General features: G+C 56.6%; 2 protein-coding genes across 6 annotated transcripts in view; one reads left to right on the plus strand and one right to left on the minus strand.

Annotated features, from left to right (window-relative positions):
• The window catches only part of CENPP (centromere protein P), a 192,431-nt gene extending 175,915 nt beyond the window's left edge, over positions 1-16,516 (plus strand). The window contains exons 6-8 of the mRNA XM_027835920.1: positions 14,902-14,981; positions 15,799-15,890; positions 16,367-16,516. Coding sequence (XP_027691721.1) covers positions 14,902-14,981; positions 15,799-15,890; positions 16,367-16,491 — 297 coding nt within the window. The 3' untranslated portion in view covers positions 16,492-16,516. The remainder of the gene's footprint in view (positions 1-14,901; positions 14,982-15,798; positions 15,891-16,366) is intronic.
• A 1-nt stretch (position 16,517) lies between these two features.
• IPPK (inositol-pentakisphosphate 2-kinase) overlaps positions 16,518-21,848 on the minus strand; it is a 50,051-nt gene continuing 44,720 nt past the window's right edge. For all 5 annotated transcript variants that reach the window (XM_027835890.1, XM_027835893.1, XM_027835891.1 and 2 more), the window contains 3 exons: positions 21,242-21,344; positions 19,598-19,677; positions 16,518-18,905 (listed from right to left, as the gene is read on the minus strand). In XM_027835890.1, the coding sequence (XP_027691691.1) occupies positions 18,680-18,905; positions 19,598-19,677; positions 21,242-21,344 (409 nt within the window). In that variant the 3' untranslated portion in view covers positions 16,518-18,679. The remainder of the gene's footprint in view (positions 18,906-19,597; positions 19,678-21,241; positions 21,345-21,848) is intronic.

Genomic DNA, 21,848 nt, shown 5'->3' on the forward strand with positions numbered 1-21,848 from the left:
CTCTCTCTCTCTCTCTCTCTCTCTCTCTCTCTCTCTCTCTCTCTCTCCCTCTCCCTCTCCCTCTCTCCAAATGTGTGTATGCATGTATATATTATTATACCCATACCCATATATACACATGTATGTAAGTGAAGTATCTGTTCAGATGTGTCTATAATGTATATGTGTGTGTGTTAGAAATGTATATATTGTGGAGTTGTGAAATGATTCAACCATTTTGGAGAGCAATTTGAAACCATGCCCAAAGGGCTATAAAAATGTACATACCCTTTGACCCAGCAAGAGCCCTTCTAGGGCTGTATCCCAAAGAGATCAGGACCCACATGTACAAAACTATTCATAGCAGCTCTTTCTGTGGTGGCCAAGAATTGGAAATTGAGGGGATGCCCATCAATTGGGGAATGGCTGAGCAAGTTATGGTATAGAAATGTAATGGAATACTATTGTGCTATAAGAAATGATGAACAGGCTGACTTCAGAAAAACCTGGAAAGACTCAAATGGTCTGATGCTGAATGAAGTGAGCAGAACCAGGAGAACGTTGTACACAATAACAGCCATGTTGTACGATAACTAATGTTGATAGATTTAGTCCTTCTCAGCAATGCAAGTATCTAAGACATCTCCAAAGGCCTCGTGATGGAAAATGCTACCCACATCCAAATAAAGAACTGTGCAGTTTGAACAGATCGAAGCATACTGTTTGTTATATTTTTTCTTCTGTTGTGTTTTGTTTCCTCTTTCTGGTGGTTCCTCCTATTGGTTCTAATTCTTACTTACAACATCACTAATGTGAAAATATGTTTAATAAGAATGTATATGTATAGCCTATATCAGATTGCACAACCGTCTTAGGGAGGAAGGTGGGGAGGGAGGGGGAGAAAAATTTAAAACTCAAAAGCTTATGGAAGTGATCACTGATAAATCAAAATAAATTAATAAAAAATTTTAAAAATTTTAAAAATTTTAAAAATTTCAAAAATGTAAAAATGTATATGTTAAGTTCAGAGCTGAACGGTAAAGATTGGGAACTAGAGGAGGCTTAGCTGGGGGGGGGGGTGCTCTCCAGGACACTCCGGCAGCCACAAACGCTTCCAAAATAGGGAGGCAGCAGGCGCCGCGCATTCTGGCCTGGTCAGACCCCTAGGATGCACTGGGATGTTCTTGACCCGGCCTGGCATCTCCACCCGCTCATCAAACGTCTGTCTCCAACTAGATGTTCAGTTGACAGCTTAACCTCAGCGTGTCCCAGATCGACCCCGTTCTCTCACCGACACCCAGCTTCCCTCTCCCCTTCCAAACTTCTCTGTTCCTGTCGGGGGGCGCCCCTCCTGCCAGCCCCCCAGGCTCCCAGTCTAGACATCATCCTCTACTCCTCACTGTCTCTCCTCCTTCTGTTCTAACCTGCTGCCAAAGTCTATCGATTCTACCTTCCTAGCGTCTCCTGCCTTTGGCCCCCTTCTCTCCCCTGAGCCTGCTGCCGCCCCCGGTGCAGCCCCTTGTCGTCTCCCCGCCAGAACACTGCCACCGCCTCCACTTGGCCTCCCAGCCTCAAGCCTCTCCTCACCCAGCCCTTCCTCCACTTCCTGTCCAGTTAATCTGCTCTTCTTTCTGAAGCTCAGCGCTGACCATGTCTCACACACACACACACACGCGCGCAAACACACGCATGCATACAGACGCGTGCGCACACACACGCGTGCACACACGCACACGCACACACGCCCCCCTATTTAGTAAACTTCAGCCGCTCCGTATGACTTTCAGGGTCAGATATACAGACCTCTTTGGGGCTTTTAAAACTCTTCCTTACTGCCTGCCTCCGCTTTCCCAATCTTTATCATACCTCTCTCATGCCCACCTACTCTGCCATAGGGTGACGCTGGCCTCCAGTGGTTCCTGCGCAGCAGGTTCTGGTTTTGTCTTTCTTTATATACCCAGCAGTCAACAGTAGTTGGAGTTAACAACGTAGTAGGAACTTAACTGCTTGTTGCTTAGACTAGTTCAGGACTGAGTGCTGTCGCTTCAGAACTGATGAGAGTGACCCCGCTGCTGAAGGGACCTGCGGTGCTGCAGCAGCATAATCAGCATAATCGTGTTACCAGGCAGGAGGAGACTGGGGGAGTAGGCAGGGCGTGGCCTGGACTAGTGGCCGCTGAGGCTCCAGCACCCACGAGCAACGAGCCCACCTCCGTGTGTCCTCCGTAGGCCCCTCCACCTGCCTGCGGTGGCCACCATGTCCAGGCCGGCCGCTCCCGCTGGGCCTGGCTCTTCTGGGAAAGCCCTATCCCTTCTCCAAAGTCGGATCCGGATTCGCACTGACCCAGCAAAGCCCCGCAGGCTCCCAGCGGGCTCCCAGAGGCTGTGCAGCCTGGGTGCGGCTTGTACTTTGGAAGGTAGTTGTGGAACCCAGTAGGAGAGCTGGCATTTATCCCAGTGAACCATCATCTCATCCAGTGGCCGGGGGAGAGCTTGTAAAATCCCGACTCGGCGGTCCATCGTGTCGACTCTGCCTCCCCGCCTCCCATGCCCTCATTCAGCTCAGTGATAAAAGTATGAAACAGCCCCGAGCCCAGGAGAGATCTCTGGGGCACCCCCCTGGAGACCCGCCGCCCAAATGACATCCCGACCATCAGTGATGCTCTCTGCATCCTGCCATTCAGAACTCGTAATTCAGATCCAACAAAGATCCTTCCCACCTGACTGATTCCCTGGCCCTCGGCCTTCCACAAGATGATGTCAGCCCTGAAGCTCTCACATCCTCAGCACCCTACCCCCACCAGGAGGCCCCCTCCCTCCCTCCAGCTGATTGGAGAGGGGGAGGGTGGACATCTGGGCACCCCTCCCGGGTCTCATCCATTTAAGGAGAGCACCCAAGGGATTCTCCTCATCTTTTGCCACCTGACTGCTTCCTTGGCCTTCATCTTTCCACAAGATGACATCAGCTCCTCTCACCTCCTCAGCTTATTTCCCATTCCCTCGGGAAATGTTCCCCCCATCCCACCCCACCAGGGTCTGTCTTCAATTAGTCCGTGGCATTTGGAGGCTCCAGAAAATCAAATGCAGAAAGCCAGTTTTGATAGCAGAGAAGCTGCCTTGGGGGCCCACCAGGAGCTGTTTAAATTCACTGTTTCAGAAAGACTTCCGTGAAGCAGACCACGTTTTCACCCTGGTGTCCTGGCCCAGCCGTTGTAAGCTCGATGCTATGCCCCTGCTGTGGGTGGGCAGCTGGGTGGCTCTAACAAGCCTCTCGCTGTGGAAGTCAGGACTGACTCGTCCAAATGATCTTTGGAGTTTTGGCACGGCAGTTTGGCAGTGACGGTCAATGTTTCGTTCCCCAATTAAGTATTCTGCGTAAAACCTGCTGCTAGCCCCCTCCCAGTGTCCTGGGATATGGAAATCCCTTTGCCATGGTCATCTTGACCCTTGGACAAGAATCAAAAGCTCCACTAAGTCGTGACCTTTGGATTGGCTCAGGTTCCCTGGTTCCGGTGGGGTTTTAGGTAGAGTTCACCTCCCAACTCATTCCTTTGGGTGTTTCTAAGCCTGACCTTTAAAGCCTACAGAAGAATGTGGACCCTCCCCCACCCCCACCCCCACGAAGGTCCTAATAACTTCTTTCTTAGCTCTGCCCATTTTCCGGCTGTGGCCCTTGTTGCCGCCAGCTTCCCCAAGCCAAGATCCTCATGGCGTAGTCATAGGACTGCACCTTCAACACTGACAGCCCACCCACCCACCCCAATCTCACTCTTCAGCTCAGTGTGCACTCACTAAGTTCCTCCTTTCTTCCTGGCACTGGGGATACAGAGATAGAAAAGGAGCCGCTCCTGCTGTCAAGGAGCTTCCCTTCTACTGGGGAAGGGGACAGAATGTGGGAAATCCATCCTCGTTATTATCCCAGCTGAGGGCCATACAGATGGGGTCCCCATCACAGGGGCCTGGAGAGGAAGAGGGGAAAGCCTCCAAAGTCATGAAGGAAAGAGAAGAAATGGCTCAAGAGAGGAGAACTGAGGAGGCCTCGTAAAGGCATGGACTGGGAAAAAAAGCCAGTTGTAAGGGTCTTGAAATGCCACACCAGACTTCATTAGTTATAGCCTGTTTTTACAGTCAGGAAGACCCGAGTTTGAATCCCAGCGAGACATTTCTGAGCTGTGTGTCCCCAGGCAGCTCACTGAACCTCTCTGAGCTGGTCAGACAGAAAGGGGGTCATTGCAACAACCTCACTTCTGTGTTATAAAGGGCAAATGAGATAATATGCAAATAAAGCACTTTGGGAACTGGTCTGAGCAGGGGAGGAAAGCAGCCTTTTTGTGCTCAGGAATATCAGTTTTGCAGCATTCTGGAGAGGAGAGACCAGCGGCAGGGACCTCACTTAGGAGGTGTGAGGGCGTCTACAAGGGCAGTAACAGGGATTGGGGAGAAGGGGACCCAGGGCAGAGAAGCCGGGAAGGTGGAAACAAGAAGATCCGATGCCGATATGGGGCGATGTGGGGAGGGGGTGGGGGGAAGGCTGAAAGTTCTGCTCTGGACCTTGTGCCCAGCTGGAGATGCCTCGTCACAACAATCCTTGGAGGTCAATGCCATTATTATCTCCAGTTTATAGATGAGGAAACTGAGGTAGATGGGTGAAGTGACTTGCCCAGGGTCACATAGCTAGGCAAGATTTGAACTCGGGTCTTCTTCATTGGGGTCCAACAAGCCATGAGCTGTGGCGCCCCCTAGCTGATAGGACAGAGCCCTTGGGTATGCCTATTCTCTGCCTCTTTCACTTGTTTTTTGATTGATTGATTGATTGATTTTGCATTTCTTACTCATCCCTTCGGGGAGGAAAACTAGCTAAAGGCAATATCCCAGAGGGGTCAATGCTTAAGCAGGCCTTTAGGGCCCCTTCTGACTTAGGCCCCTGAAGCCAGGATCCACCCCCTCCTCCTCCCGGGCTCCCTAGATTGTCCCAGCAGCTATGAGATGGGAGGGGCCAAGGCGCTGGAGGTCTTCCCTGTCACCTCCACCCCCTTCTGATGCTGTCAGGAGCCCCCAGAAAGGTGCGATTGGCCATCAGTGCCCCAAACAGCCAAGTCGTCTCTGCTGCAGGCAGACCCTCCCTGCTCCCTTCAGCGACCCCACAAGGCCTTGGGGCCATGCAGTGGATGACCAGAAGGCTGAGGGTATCCCTGCCAGGCGGCACCAGCCGGTTCACCTGATGATGGCCACAGCCTAGCAGCATGGGAGCTGCCACTGGCCTCCGCAGAACTCAGGAGCCATCAGGGCCAAACCGCTGTGTCTCCTGTTCTTGATAAGAGGCCACATGGAGGGGCCTTTCTGGGCACCCCTGACCCATGGGGCAGCTCGCGCTGGAAGGGACCGGGGTGCTGTCACCTGATGGGTCTCCCCACCTGAAGGAGCCCTCTTGTCACCAGAGGCCAGAGGGATCAGATCACTTCACTGTGCTGCTTGAAGGTCATGGGGCATCAGAAGGATTTGGGTTCCTCTTCAGCTAGAATTGAACTCATCCGGAGGCAGAGATGGGGTTCAAACTCGAGTCCTCTGCCTCCTTTGTCCTTATCAAGGACTGGGGCTGTTCCACGTCTGTCCTCGTGGGCTGGGGGCACCCAGCACAAAGCCTGGTGCAGACCAGCTTAGCAGATGCTTGTAAACCGTCAACTCCTTGGTGTCTCGGCCTGGACGCTCTCCAGCTTGTCAGGGCCCTTCTTAACTGTGGTGCCCAAAACAGACCGAGAAGTCTGTGGATGGGTCTGAGCAGGGCAGAGGCCAGGGCTGGCGCCTCCTTAGCCGAGGACACTGCAGCCTGCCCAAGATGGCGTTCCCTGGTGGATGGCCACCACATCCCGTGGCTGGCTCATCTTGAATCCGGAGTCCCCCAAGTCCCCAGAGCTTTCCAGGAAAACTGCTGCTCACCGCATCGTCCCCACCATACACCCCATGGCTCCCTTTAGTGTACGTCATCCGTTCCCCACCCCATACTTCATACCTCCCTTATCATGAACCCCATGCCTCCCCATCCTGTACTGGTGCAGGAGATGTTGGAAACCTATGTGTAAGGCTGCTGATTGGCTGATAGCGAATCAGTGGCCCACCTCTGCAGCTTGTGCATACAAGTTCTGAGACTAGACCCTGTCCCCTTTTCCCCCTCTCCAGGCCAGGTTTCCCTGGGTGCAACTCTGAGTCGCTCTCCAGTTCCTCTGTTTAAAGTTTTCCATCCTGAAGCTTATCCCTTGTGAAGTGTGATGACCAGCTTTTTTAAAGTTCTTCCCTCTGAGATGCGTCATGCCTAGCCAGGGAGGGACCCAGGCATCCCTGTCAATGTAACCACCATGATCACGTAAGAAAGGAAATGCTTCTCTTACATCCACCAAAAGCACAGTCAGTGAGCAGCGTTCCCTCAACACCACCTCACTCCTGGATTCTGGCTCCTTTGAAGGAAGAAGGCCTCCCAGTTCTCACTGAACACAAGCAGAAGGAGCTGACTGTGGTGGGGCGAAGGTGCTTGGCCCCCTGGTGGGACAAGGTGGTGCCGGTGGGTCTTGGACAAAACGATCCCATTCTGCTGCTCTGTGAACCTGCCCAGCCCAAGCTAAGGCAGGCAGAGAGAATCATTATGAGGACTGTGTCTGTCCCTGCAGGCAGATCACAGGCCCTAATGATGGCCTGGGAAAAGCGCTCTCTCCTGACAAGGCCAAATGTGGCCCGTGAGGGGAAGCAGACCCTTTGCAGGGGAGTGAGGGGGTCCGTCCATCCATCGAGGTCCAGCCACCCTTCTCTGTGGCTGGCAAGTTCTACACACTGGCCAGAGCCTACTGCGATGGAGAACTGCATGTGGACAGAAACCTGAAGTTTTTTCTTTAACACAATAAAATGTAGTCAGCTGATTAACATTTATTAAGTGCTTGCTGTGTACCAGGCACTGTGCTAAGCACTGAGGATTCAAAGAAAGGCAAAAAATAGCCCCTGCTCTCCAGGAGCTCAACGTGTGAAAGCTACATATAACACAATTTGCAAACAGTCAGCAGAGGGAAGGCAGTAGGTGGGAGGGATCAGGAAAACCTTCCTATAGAAGGTGGGGCTTCAGCTGGGACTCAAAGGAAGCCCAGAAAGCTAGGAGACAGAGAAGAGGAGGCAGAGAAAACGCCCAGAGAAGGGAGACAGAATGTCTTGTGTAAGGAAAAGCAGAGGCCAGTGTCACTGGACTGAAGAACAGAACTGGCATTATATGCAATGGGGCAATACTAGAAGCTTTCTAAATAAATACAGGAGTAAAGCAAGGGTGTCTCCTGTAGTAGGAGCCATACTGTAATCCCTCCTCCCAGGCTAGTTTTTCCTTGAAAGTATCGAGACATTCTTTGAGGCTTGGTTGGCTCAGAGACTCATCCCCTGAGAACAAAAAGTCGCAGGGAATGGGGGAGGGGAAGAGAGGTTAAAGACAAGGGAGTTTTGCTCAGCTGAATCCACTCAAGGTGTCCTCGGTGCCTTTTCTTGTTGAATATACTCCTTCTGGCGTTGAGTATATCTCCTTTTGTTAAGTGTTAAAGAACTTACAAGTCTCTCATTTTGTTCTTCTATCGAATCTAAGCTGCCAAAGGATGGGCCTGAGTCAGGCCCAGCCCAGAACCTCCTAAGCCTGACCCCATCATTTGGCATATTCTAGAAATACTAGTAATACAATAAGACAAGAAAGGCATTGAGACAGGTAAAGAGGAGAGACAAATGATGACCGATCCTCAGGAATCAGCAAAGAAACTAGTTGATTAATTTCAGTAAATAAATAACTTCAATAAAGTTGCAGGCTACGATAATGAGCTCACAAAAATCCACAGCATCTTATATATTAATAACAAATCTGGGGGCAGTCACGGAAAGGGAAATTCCACATTCGAAACAACTCTCAAAGCCTACTCAGCACCTATGTAAGTTATAAATCTCCCCCTGAGGAAATGGAGGACTGCTCCGTGCTGTAGGTGGGGCCATTCCAACAGTACTGCCAGAGGTAATTTACAGATTTCATGCTATGTTAGTCAAGCCACCAAAGCGATACTTTACAGAAACAGCCAGAATAACAGAAAGGTAGGAATGAAGTAAGAATAGCCCTTCTGGACCTCAGGCTATATTATTAAGCATTAATCATCAAAAACTATTTGCTTTTGGTTAAAAACAGAAGACTAGACTAGACTAGACAGGGAAGAATCAGAAATAAGTGGCCTCTAATTGTTTGACAGACCCAAAAACATAAACTGCAAAGCATCCTGGCAAAATGAGAGTTGAAGCCAAATCTGACGCCATATTCCGCAGAACATTCGAACTGGGTACTTAATCCTGTCGTGGGTTTAGAGCCAGAAGGACCCTGAGAGGCCCAGAAGCCCAAGCCCTCATTGCAAAGATGAGGAAACTGGGGACAGGAAAGGTTCGGTGGCTGGCCTAGGACCGCACAGCTACCCGAGTCCTGAGCCCCAGAGCTCCCGAAAACGGCACAGGACCAAGAGATCGTCGGCCTCTCCAGTTACGGGGAGGGAGCGCGCTCTTACCCAGAGCTGGGATGGGCAGAAGCACCGGCTTGTGTCCAAGCGCCCAAGAACAGAGGGAGCCCATCCTGATAAACAGTTGGGCATCAGCCGCTGGCCCCGCGGTCTCCAGAGCGGTTTTCGCTGTCGTTACCTCTCCACGTTACTGTTCTTTCCTACCTGTAAGTGGCAGTCAGAGATCTTACCAGTTGGAAGGACGTGCTTTGGCCGCCGCCTGGGAGGCTGGGGGCTGGAGGCAGAAGGTTGTGCTGCTGGGACCAGATCCCCGCGCTGAGCGAAAAATCATTTGGTTATGAATACGACGAAGGACGTTTGTTAGGCTGAGCCACTGTACTTAGCGCTTCTGCCAAATCTGAATCTGCCCTCCAGTAGCTTTGCTCATTAAGGAGGAAAAAAAAAAAAAGCCCTCCATTTCCGTATGTCCAGCACACCTCCTGCTGCCCTTATGAGTCCAAGGAAGGGCGGGGGTCCTCCCAGACGAGTCTGGGTTAGCTTCTGGCTCTCTCTCCCCACCCCCAAAGCGGGGCACCCGCCGGGCCCCCCCCCCCCCCACCCCCAGCTTCTTCTTGTGTGTAGTTTATGGAAGCTCCTCAAGGTGAGGAACGTAACAGTGGACACTTAATAAATGCTTGTTCCTTTCCCTTCCCCGTTGGTCCAGTTACAGCCTTTCTGAACTTTATTATCTGCAAATTGAAGGGACTGGATTAGGTGACCTATAAAGGCAGCCACTGTTGGTACAGAGCAGGGGGTTTTAACCAGGGGTCCATGGATAGATTTCAGGGATCCGGGAACTTGGATGAGCCAAAGAATCACATCTTTTTTGACTCACTTCTAACCGAAATCCAGCATTTTCTTCAATCATGAATGTAAGCAAGAACCACGCTTCTGAGGCGCCTTCGTGAACTCCCCGGGCTGCTGCTGGTGGAAGGAGCTGGGCTCTGAAGCAGCCTCTGGCCCCTTCTTCCTGGGGGCCCTTGGGCGGCTCCCCGCTCCAGCCCCTTTCAGGCCTCCCCAGTCACGATTGTGGGAGACTCTGCTCGGGGCCATTGTGGTAATTCCTTCAGCCCGTTTGTGGACTTTGGGGCCTCAAGATGGTTCTGGTGTTGCTGCTGCCCGTGGTGTCTGGGGTTTTCTGTCCTCTGGTAACACAAGGTTCTGGCTTGCTTCCTTGAGTGTCTTAACAACATTTTGGGCAGGACCTCCTGGAGTGATTCTGCCTTTGCTTGGGGTCCCTGTGGGTTAAGAGGGAGGGTCTGCAGTTTCTCTGCCTGGATGTCTTGGCTTTCGTGCCATCACTTACTGGCGAGTGCACGTAGGGAGCAGGCCCTCCACCAACTCTGGCCAAATGCAGCCTTTTCATGGCCCTCTGGGTCAGCCACGGATCTGCCACAGAAACACAGGGGGCTGCAGAGGTAGGGGGTGGGAGCAAGCCCCACATCCACAGTTTGCATTTCTTCTTTTGAAAACCACTGAACTCATATCTTTTGACTGTTTATCAATTGGGAAATGGTTCTTGGTGCCATTTTAGACAGTGGATGTCAGATGCTTATTGGTGATGTTGCAAATACATTTCCACTATACTGTTTTTCTTCCATTTCTGTCTTCAATGACAAATATGAGGACAGAGACCAGAAACTCCTCTTGCTTCCTCTCCCATGTAGGATCCCAGATAAAATCATCCTCTGCCTGCCCGGCTTTTAAAGTCCTTCCCACCCCGAACTCCATCTCTGGCTCTCCCCCCTCCCTCCTTGTCTTTGCCACGTGAAGGAATGCTTGTGTCCCTCAGAGAGAGGGGAGGGTCAGAGCTACTTGGACCCCTGATGCTATGAGGAGGCCTCTATCCAGACAGAGGTCAAAGGAGGAAAAGATCTATGATGACTGTCGGGGGGGTGGCCAAGGGGATGCCTGCAAGCAGGGAAATGGCTGACGGATGATGGTGCATGGACAGGACGGACCGCTGCTGCTGGCCATGAGCGACTGTCTCAGAGAAGCCTGGGAAGCCCTCCCCGTGGCTGGGTCTGAGAACGTGTGACCCCTTCTGCCTCTGGAGTCCCCCAGCCCCGCCATCAGGGGACACAGCCAGCTTCATCCTCGGGCCCTGGGTACGTGGCCGGGCGTTGGGTCAGGCAATCTGAAGGCTTGGAAGTTCTCCATTTGTACAGTCGTTAGCGGACAAATTGTTCTCCATTCTGGTTGTTCACCAGGGAATCTTGAAATGGCTTATGTCAAAATACCATGCCTGCAGCAAGCATGATGTGAAAAGAGGCTCCTATGAGCTCAGAGGGATGGCCTGGGTTTGAATCCTCCCTTCGAATCAACACTTGTTGATCAGCTTCGTGGCCCTGGGCCAGTCACTTCTGAGCTTCAGTCCCCTTCTCTGTCCAGTGAGACTAGAATCTCATCCACGGAGGTTTTCTTAGGCAGCTAAAGGGGTCTCAGCCCCCAAGTGGGGACCAGCCACTGCCTGGAGACCTCCACAACCTGGAAGAGCACACGGCTCCCTCCTGGGGGAGAGGCACAAGAGGCCTGACAGCCCGGGAGGCGGCCGTGAAAGGCTTCCTGAGGAGGTCGGCTTCTCGCTGGGGCCCGAAGGAAGCTGGAGGGACAAGGTGCCAGGCAGAGGAAGGGCAGGAGAAACCTCGGAGGTTGGAGGAGCAGCAAGGAAGCCAGGGTCGCCTGCCAACATGTATCAAACACCTGCTGTATGCTGGGTGCTATGCCAGGCACCAGGCACACAAAGTCTCCGGGGGCTTCTGTCCTATCTTGCTGACCCCTTGTCCAAGGTCGTGGACCGAGCCAACCCCGCTGGGACCCATCTCTAAGTACAGGGAACACGGCTCTCAAAGGCTGAGTCAGGAGGGGTTCCAGTTGTTGATTCTGTGCAAACATTGTACATGTGGCGGGCAGCTGAAGATGCAGGAATGGCCCTCAGTCTCTGGCTTGGCCCATCAGCTTGGAAGTGGAACCCAATGAACACGAGACGCGCCCCCGTGAAGCAATCCCAAGTGTGGCCCCCCTCCAGGGCCCTCAAGTGCCGGCCTTCTCCTCTCCCACCTGGTTTTCTGGACAGCTGAGGGCCACTGTCTGCCACCAGCGTTCTCACGTGAAGCACAGTAAGGGTCCAACCTGGTCCTGGGCCCTTGTACACAGCCGGGCATCTGCCCAGCCTCCCTCCGGCTCTCCTGATACATCCATGTAGGGTTCGTGCCTCCCTCTCTGTGTACGTCCAGCCCCTGACCTCCCGACTTCATTGGTCTTGTTTCTCTCAGACGTATCCTTTCTGCCCCTAGCTCCCAGGCACCTCTTGCCGTCCCTCCCACTGCCCTGCCCAATAAGCTTTCCCTGGAACCAGAGATCCAGCAGCATCCCATGGATGGCTCTTCTCTGAGGCTCGGTTTAGTCATCCTAGTGACCATACAAACATTCATTCATTATTGTACGGCCAATGATGCACTTGGGGCCTGCCCCGGCTATTTGTCCTTAAGCAGAAGGCCCCCAGACTGTCCGGCTTGGGGAGCCCTAGTCCCCTTCATTAGCAAACTCCTCTGTCCCCCACCCCCACCTACACTCATTGCTGACTTCCTGCTTCTCTGCCCGGAGAAAGAAGCCACATCTACAGTTGGGATGATGCGGGCCCCCTCCCAAAAGGCTTCTCCCTGATCCTGCCCTGGGCTCCTGAGGAGCACTTGGGTGGACAGAGAACCTGGGACCGGCCTGAGAACAGTCTTTTGATGAGTGAGTGCCCTGGGCCGGGGTGTCCCCAGCAGGGGGCCTTTACCAGGCCTCTGACAATGTCTTCTGATATTCTGCTCATGGGATTTCAGGATAATCGGTTTCCCTGGCAATCCCACATATTTTATTTTCTGCATTAAAATCTGATACTGAGAAGGAAGAGGACCCTAGGCTTGGTCCGCTGGAATCCCCAAGGGGGCCAGGCACAGAAAAGGTGAAGGGCCATCAGCCTGCAGGAAATCCTTCTGGCCCAGCCGGTCATGCCCGTTGTGTGCCAGGCAAGACAGTCCCTGACCTCAGGGGCCTCACAACTAATGGGGGAGACACGTCGACATCCTCGTACATGGAGATATGGACAGAGTGGATGGAAGGTCAAGGCAGAGGTGAGGCCCCAGCAGCTGGGGGTGGGCAGGGCTGGACTGAGAATGGCCCCCTGCTCCAGCAGAGTTCCCCAGGTCCCGGGACTGAACCAGACAGTGTCAGCTCTGGTGCGAGGAGCCTCAGCCAGGATCCCACCCCTGATTTTACAGGTATGGAAGCTGGGGCCCCAGCAGGCCCACCTTGTGGGGAAGGGCCACGGCTGTTGTCCGCAGAGCTTCTTGACCCGAGCTGCCCAGTTCAGGAACATCTGGTTCACCAAAGCCTGTCCCCGGCTCTGCCCACTCTCCCGAAGCTTCCTTCTCTGGCCTCGCCTACTCCCTCGTCGATGGCCCTCCTCGGGCCACCCTCTGCCTCCCGTCTCTGCAGGCCACGCCAGGCCGCGACCCCGGCCTCCTGGTCTGCAGGCCAGGGAGCCCCCCACTCCTCCCTCCATGCAGACCTCGAGACCATCCTTAATGCGTTCCATATGGCACATAGGAAGCAAAGCTTGGAAAGTGCTGAGGTTGGCAGTGGCTGTGGCGCGGACACCACGAGAGGCGCCGGGCTTCCCTGGCGCTTCTCCAGCCGATCCGTTTGTGGGGAAAGTCTTGAGGTTGAGAAGTCAACTGAGACTTTCCATTTTACAGACCAGCCGGCAGCTTCCCCTTCATTTGGCTTTGCTGACTTTGGGGGAAGCTGAAGGCCTGCTCAGCCTGGCCACGAGGCATCTGGTTTGGCACGTCCAGTGGGAATGGAAACCCTGACAGGCCCCAGCCTCTGAGGAGCGCCTGCATCCTGGGGCAGGGAAGGAGGGGAGCTCCCTGCCCCCCTCTGCCCGGGCTGCCTGGCTCGCCTGCGGGACCTCCTCGGAATCCAACGAGAGTCCTTCCCCAGGGGCACTACTGCGGCATGTAGGGGAGGGGTCACCCCTAATCCCACCCCTCTGCCCCACTTCCCTCCTCTGTTGGGCTAGAAACGGCTCAGCCTTAGAACCCAGAGTCCACAAGCCAGTGACGTCTCTGCCCACCCCTCCTCCTGCCTCACCCCACAGGTATAATCAGCTGCCGGGCGAGGCAGGCTCCCATGCCCCTTCCCTCCTCCTGCTGCCTAACCCATCCCCTTTCCTTAAAATACAAATTCCTCAGTTTGACACGTAAAGCCCTCCCCAGTCTTTTCAGGCTGATGCCATTTTAGGCAAACTGACCCATCTGCTGTTCCCCCCACAGGCCCTTTCATCTGGAACCTCTGCCTGGCCCGTCCCCCAGGCCCAAAAGACTCTCTGGTCTGCCTGACAAGGCTCGGCTTGGGTCACTTCTGCCCCCCGCGCCGTCTGTGGGCACGCTGCACTGGTGTCCCCAGAGCCGTACAGTGGGCGCTTCATAAATGCTGCTTGCTCCTTGGCCCTTTGTCACCGTGCGCCATTTCAGGCTCTGTGAGGGCTGCCCCGCCTTCCCTCAGGCCCCCAGCACTAGGCCGTTTCTCGGCTCTCCTCCAGATGAGCCCACCCTCCCTCATGTCGCCCTTCGTAATAATGAAATAATAACAGACAGCACTTGGAGAGCGCCTGCGGTGTGCCAGACCCTACTGAGTGCTTTACCCTGCCAGGGCAGAGGGGGAAGCACAACAACGTGATTCAGGTCACCTGCCATGGCAGGGTCGAGGGGCTCTGCCCCATAGGGGATCTCCAGGTCCCGGACGTAAATGTGCTCGTCCCACCAGGGGGGAAACTACTTGGGTGAGGGGACTTGTCCAAGACCTCACGACCCATCTCACAAGAGCCACAAGGCTCACTCCTCACTAAAGCCCCTAGACAAGCGCCATCGGCAGCGATGGCTTGAATTCTGGAGGGGCACCGTGGACCTGCCCTCTCGCCACGCCCTGCCTCAGCTGTAAAATGGACGTGGCACTTGGCACGCTCCTCATGCCATCACAGTCCAGAAGCAGCCAAGGTGAGCCTGCTCCAGCCCATGGCAGGCCCTTCTCGGTGCTTGCTGACAGACTGACTGATCCCTAGCCTCCCAGGTCTACAGGCTGTGACTGGCCCAGATTACGAAGAGCCACAGCCTCAGGGCCCCAGTCACGCAGCAGTCAGTGGCCAAGACTGGGCCCCTTATGGCTTAGAACTTGGGAGCCCACCTGGGAGCCCAGGTCCAGCTGGGCAAGAGCGCTGCTCCTCCAGAGGGCACCAGCCAAGGGACTTTGGGGGCCACAGTGGGGGGTCTCGGGAAGAAGCACGGCGCCATCTGGGAACCAATTTCTTTTCTTTTCCTGTACAGGAGAAACACCCTGCCATGGTGCAGCTCCCAGGAGGCCCCGCTGCAGACTCCATGGGGCTTCAGAGCCCCTGCGTGCCCGGGTGAGTCCAGATCTCAGCGCCCACACACAGCGAGGCCCCTAAGCCCCAAGTCGGCCTCATCTGGGTCCCTCCTGCCCCGCGCGGCTGTTCCTCCCGGGCCCTCATCCCCTCACACCCAGCCCCCACGGGAGCCCCCTCGAGGGGTGCCGGCCTCCCCTCTCTCCCTACTTGGGCCATCCTCTTCTCGCCTGCCAAAGGGATTTCCCTCAAGAGCAGGTCTGGCCGTTTGGGCTCCGTTTCCTCCAGGACCAAACATTTTTCTGGCTGGTTTTTCCCCCCTTTCCAGTCTGTTTACACCTCCCTGCCTTCCACGACACCCCATTCCCTCCGTCTGCACCGCTTTGAGACTTGGCTAGTCGGATGCCTCCACCACGTCCTCGCGCCCCGGGAAACTCACCCAGGAAATCTTGGAGTCGGCCTCAGTGGGCGCCCTGCGACCCAGCCTCTAACCCTGGCCTTGGTCTCCTGTTTGTCTCTTGGGTTGACCTGTGGGTGCGGCGTGGTCATCTCCTGAAAGACAGGGACCACGTGCCAAGCCATTAGGGTGGGGCCTGGGCCACAGCCAGCCCTAATAAACCCTCGTTGTCTGACTGAAGACCAACCCGGCTAAGCTCAGAAGTCTTTGGGCTGGCCCGCCATCGTCCATCCACCGAGGGCCTGTCCAGGGGTGGCAATCTGCACAGCACGGATGACAGCCCCCCCCCCCCCATCCCGGGCAGCTGAGAGTGAATAAAGGCGGGCAGGGACAAAAGGCAGGCTCGTGTTTGGGGGCTGGGAGAGGCCGTTCATCACGGTGTACAAACTCTGCCCCTTGCAGATTTGAGCTTGTGGTCGTGTGGACGGTGCACATAGATGAAGGAGGGAAGGTTGTGCCCGAGCTGGACCTTCTGACAAAAATCCCAGAGCAAGGTAGGGCCCCGGGGCCTCCCTCTAGCTCAGTCCCTCTTCTGCTCAGAGCTGCACACGCTCAACGTCCTAGGAGGGGTGGTGACTCTCCCTTCACTGTGAGCCCTACTGCAGACAGGAAAGGCCCTTGAATGTGGCCAATGCATTCGTGGTCTGTGTTCCTGAAACACTCCGAGGCTTCATTTTATGAGCGTGCCCCTCAGGTGTGGGCCCACTTTCCTCTGGCTCCAGGGTGATACCAGAGAGGGGCTTCTGCATCACGGGGTGGGGACACCCAGCCCGGCCCGGCCCAGCCCCGCCCCGCAGTCCTCAGAATAACAAGCTCATTTGCCCAGCACGTACAGCCCTGTTCCCAGTCACCCACCATGAGCAGGCTCCTGGAGCCGCCCCCGTCCCACGGTCCCTGAGCGGAGCTGGCACAGGCTGAAAGGCCCCTTGTTAAAGGTGTGTCTTGGTGGTGTTCTGCTCTCCCCCTAAAGCCCTGACCCTGGACCAGAGGGAGGTGGTGGCGCGCGCCCCCCACTGCTTCCGGACCCTGCTGCTGCTGCTGGGCATCGAGGCTGCCATCGACAGCCTGATTCAACTGCTGCGCACGGAAGAATGAAGACCACCTCTCGTGGCGAGACTGGCTGTGTCCAAAGAGTCTTTAATTAGGAACCTGCTCTTTTGCAGCTGACAGTTACATTGAATATAAACATCTGCAATTTTCCATTTATAAACCAAACCTTCCTCCATGCTCTGTACAAGTATGGCACGTGAGATAGAAATCGTCATGACGGGAAAAATAAATAGAGCCATTTAAATAAAAAGTGACAGGCCCGCTAGTGTACTTTAAAAAGCTGAACGGCAGCAGCGGCCAGAGTGGTTGTGTGTCCCTAATGTTTTCTAAACCCTGGGATCTGACAGGACTGATCAGGGCCCTTCAAAGTGGGGGATGCGGGGGCGCCTTCCCTTCCAGGCTCCAGCTGCCTCTTCCAAAGCGCCCCGGGCCCAGCGGGTGCCCAGTCCTCTCCGGGGCTCCCTCTTTTGGCTATGGTTTGCTCACTGGGGCCTCTCACAACCACAAACCAGTCCCTGCGGGCAGGATTTCCCCTTCGACCCTCCCTTCTCGCCACAGAAAAGGCCGGTGAGGGCTGGGCTGCCACGGTGCAGAGCCCACGCTTTGCCCACTCCCTCCTCCTCGCCCAGAGGTAGCAGTGCCCACAGGCCGCAGCCCAGTAGGAGGGCGGATGTGCACAGCAGGGCTGGGTGTTGGCCTTAAGACAGTCTCCTGCCCCTCCACGGACATGTGGGCCCTCACGCTGTCATCACCAATGTCTCAAGGTGCTGTGATGACTGTGGGCCCAAGGAAAACCCAGCCGCCAAGGGGAACCAGAGTATGAGGACTGGTCAGTGTGTGGAGGAGCTACAGGAGGGACCACCTGGTCTGAGGGAAGGCCACCCTCTGGTGCTGATGTCAATTCTGACTGTCCCCCCCCCCCCGGAGAGAGCAGCTCTCAGAAAATACATCAGCTGTTCTGTGCCCGCGCCCCGTAAGCATGGGGCAGGGGCTTGGCCTGACCGTAGGAGCCCCTGTTCACGGCTTCATCACTTCTCTCAGATGCTGCCCTGGTCACCCAGCTGAAATGGGGAAGGAGGGAGTGAGGGGCCAGCCCAGAGAGGGCCGAAGCTGGAGAAGGGCCGCCGCCCGTAAGATCAACAACATTGCCTCAATCTTTCCCCAGGAAGGAGCATCACGGAGTCTCCCTCGCGAAGGCCAAGGGAACTTGCTGAGGCCAACCAGGGGATGGCTGCCAGCCCAAGGGGAGGGGTCTCCCACCTGGGAGTATCTGGGCCACAGGCAGAAGCACGAGGGAGCACAGGGATTGATCCAGATTCACATTACTCAGGGCACGGTATCCACACTGGATGCTCTAGGCTCCATGAACACATCTTCCCTGAAGAGGGTTCAGGGCTGCGGGCAGACCCCCATCAGGGAGGAGGAGGGGCCGGCTCCTGCCATCCCCAATAGGGACCTCAATACACAACTGGCAGACGGACCAGACCCCCGTCTGCCCGAGCTCAGCACACACAGGTTCAAGAGATCCCAAGTGGTGTGCGGGGGATGGAGCCCAAGGCGGGGCGGGCACGGAGGAGGGACCCCAGGCACGAGGGGGGCAGTGTCAGGGCCCGAGAGGCCAGGGGCTCGCGATAGGGAGCAGCCGACTGCCTGTCACCTAGCACGCCCGCTGGCCACCTCCTCGTGCCGGCGCCGGCGCCTCAACACAGGGTCTAACGACAAAAGGAGCTCAGTCTGAAAACAAAACCCTCGAGAAAATCAGCACATTCTTGGGCTTCCACTCATCCTGGCCTCACTCTCTTGGCCGTCATCTTTAATAGCAGCACATGGGGAATCACCCACCACCTCCCCTGCCCCAGCCCAATGACCAACAGGAAATGCGAGGCCCCCGGCAGCGGCCAGGCCCAGGCTGCTCCAGGGGTCTTGGGGACGGGGGTGGAGATGAGGGCGCTTCTCGGGGAGCAGGCTCTGTGGGAAGTCCGTGCCCTCTTTTATCAGGGACAAGGCCCAGCCGGATTCCCCACCACAGCCCCACAGGTGACCGGGGGGAGCCAGGCAGCCTCACCCTCCCCTGGCGCCTACAGGCCACTCATTCCTTCAAGTGCTCCCATTCTTCCTCTCTGAAAGGCAACCCCACTTCCAATATGGTCAGAGCAAAAATGTCCACAGCCCAAAACTCCCCGGCCACGCAGCAGAGGGGCGCCCGGCCTGCTGTCCCCCGCCGGGCCGGCCGCTACACCTTGTGTAGCACCAGGGTGCAGTCGTCGGGTTCCGCGAGCAGGCCCGCCTTGCCGGGCTCCTTCTTGGGGGGCACGTTCTTCAGGTAGTAACTGACAATCTTGCCGTCCAGCTTGTGCTGATGGGGGATGCTTTCGTAGGGCTTGAGGTCCAGATCCAGGACGGAGACAGAGAAGGCGAATCGGGCCCTCGACGCGGGGATGACGGGGCGCCGGTCGGAGCTGCAGACGCAGAAGGCGGGTTTCAGAGCGCTCAGAAGCCCGCCACCGCCCACGGCCGAGAGACCTCTCTGCACATGTCGTCACCCCCGGGGATGGCGTTGTCAGCACACAGCAGGTGCTTAAAAAACGCTCCTCAGTGGCTCCATTCAAGACCTCAGAACCGAGGCTCTGCCCAAGACCACCCCCTACCTCCCCTCCCCCATCACCTCTTGAAGACCTCAGAATGAGAGAAAGAGAAGGGAAGCTAGAACTTGGGAGTGACCCCAACAGTCTCCCCTTTCTGGTGCCGCTGACCTGGGAGGCAGGCATGCTTCCCCCATGGAACCGCCTCGGGGGTCCGCTGTCTGCTGGCCCCGGACCTAAGGGGACCACGCGGCCAGTGAGAGGCCTCAGCCGCGGTGGCCCTCAGGCGGCCGGGCTCCGTCCCGTGGACAGGCCCTCACCGCTTTACTCAGGGCCCTGGTCTGATCTCAGAAACAGCAGACTGAATCCCAGGCCATGTGCCCGTGTCCCCTCCTCTCCATTCGAGGGCTGCCGGTACCTGGGGGACCCTGCCTTGTTTGTGCCCTGGCCAGACAGGCAGCGAGCCCGGCAGCAGGCTGTCCTGGGCGGGGAACGGCGAGCATGGATCCTCTCTTCCCTCCCCCGGCTCAAAGGGTCCCCCCCGCCCCAGGGAGCCCTGAGACCCTCACCATTCATCCTGCAGACAGGGTGACAGCGCGATCATGATGGAGCAGTCCTTGGCAGTCATGGCCACTCGGTACTGCTGGACCTGGGCGACAGGAGGGGCGACGAGGGTGAGTGGCAGCTCTCGTGCTGGTGGCCGCAGAAACGAGCAGGGGGGCCGAGCAACGGCCATAAGTGACCACATCCCACCGTGCATGGGCAGCGTCTTGCAGCCCGCTGGCCCGCTCAGACACTGGCAACCCCCCAAAGAAGGAAGGACAGGACGCCCCCTTTGAGACCCGTCAGCTCCTCAAAAATGGGAGAAATCCTGAGTCTGTGGCCACACTGAGAACGGGAGGAAAACACTGGGGCACGACAAACACAGCGTGCCACGGGCCGCCCAGCCTTGGGGGCCATGGGCCAGCGCCTTCTCCATGGAACAAATCCATCCTGGGGCTAGGAGGAGGAGCCAGGAAGGAAACGGCGTCGTCCTCTCGGGAAATCAGCATTCGTGTCCCGCCGCGGGGAAGGTGCCGTCTGCATGTGCCTCCCCCTCCGGCTGCCTCCAAGCTACCAAAAATCAGGGTCCTCACACTAAGGGGGAGCCCCCCGCACCTCCAAATTCCAAAGAGAACCTCTCACCCAGACTGAGCATCCAGGCCCGCAGAGGGGCTCCTGCCTCCACTGCCCTGGCTGCTCTCCCTGGGCCCAGCCTCCCACCTTTCTCTGGCCTGGTGCCCCCGGGCAGGCCCCGGCTCCACACCTCACTGTCCCGTCCACCCACGTTACAGCCACTCCCCGAGTGACAAAGGCCTTCTCCTGGGGCCCCACCCTCTGGACCAAGTGCCTCAGGCCCCATTCCCACTGCAATCCCCCAAGGTCGGCTCCTTAGACATGCCGTCATCACGCCCGGGCCCGCTGCTTTGTTCAGAACAAGCGTGGCACCTTTTCGTTAAAAGCCGCGGGAGCTGGACAGCCCCCAGAGATTCTAGAGCCTAGCCAGGGTCCCGGGCTCGGTGTGGGTCACTCCCCGTAGGGACACACGTCGGCAAGCAGAAGCAGCCCCAGAGCGTTGAGGGGACTGGACACCACAGCACCCAGTCTAGGCCAGAGCCACGGCGTGGCCCCAGGGGCTGTGGCCAGGAGCGATGGGCAGGCTTTTGGCCTGTTCTCCCACGGCCTGTGAGCAAGCTTTGCCACAATACTTCTTTAGCCCTGACGGTCTCCAGAAGGGGTCTCGGGGTCTGCTGCGGCCACCTGAGCCTTCTTTCTTTGGGGGAGAGGTCTGTGCTGGAAAACAGGGACCCGCCCCACTAATGTACCCTAAAGGGATGCTGATAAAGAAAGGGGCCATCTGCCCACAAGGAAGGAAGGGAGGCAGGGAGAGAAGTGAGCACTGGTAAAGTGCCTACTGTGTGCCGAGTGCTGTCACGATCCCCACTTTACAGCTAAGGAAACTGAGGCAGGCAAAGCGACCTGCCCAGAGACATTCAGCTACTGAGTGTCTGAGGCTGGATTTAGGGAAAGGAGGCCTGGGCAGGCAAGCTGGGGGCAAGGCCTCCAAAAAGCGAGAGGGCATCCACCAGCCATTTGCTCCTGGGCCTGAGGAGGGCAAGGGGGGGCCCAAAGCTGCTGGGCTGGGCTTGGCACCCCGACCCCAGGGCCGTTACCTTCGTCAGGGCGTAGGCCAGGGTCCCATCATCTTCCGTGGAGAGGTCTCGGAGTTTCTGGTAAAAGGCCTCGTTGTAAGGCCCGTCTATCTGGAGCAGGTCCCTAAGGAAGAGGAGGAACAGAGGGGCTCAGCCCGCCCACCAACAACGCAAGCGTCCAGCGGCTCCCAGAGTGCAGTCCAGGGGGGCCTTGGGGGAGAATCCCCCTCAGGGTGGACAAGTGGAAGCGGCAGCTTGGCACAGGAAGCTGGGCCCTGGACTGGGACTTCAGATCCAGCCTCAGACACGCACTAGCTGGGCAACCCCTGGGGGGATCCCTTGACTTCCTCGTCTGTACAGAGGGGGTGCGGGGGCTGCAAAGGCTCCCTTCAGCTTTGATCTAGGATTCCAGGAGCTAACGATCCAGTCAAAGCATAAGGAAACCGAGTCTGGGTCCCGTGTGGAAGGACGAGAGCCCATCCTGGCCTCACAGGGAGGGCAGAAATGGGATGATGAGAGATGGGGGGCGGTGAGGGAGAGGCAGCAGAGAAGACAAGGCGCCCAAGGGCAGCCCCACAAGGACAGACAGGACAGTGGAGGGAGAAGGGAGAGCCGTGGGCGGTGCCCG

Source organism: Vombatus ursinus, unplaced genomic scaffold, assembly GCF_900497805.2.
Source record: "Vombatus ursinus unplaced genomic scaffold, bare-nosed wombat genome assembly UNPS02014817.1, whole genome shotgun sequence".
Classification (NCBI taxonomy): Eukaryota; Metazoa; Chordata; class Mammalia; order Diprotodontia; family Vombatidae; genus Vombatus; species Vombatus ursinus.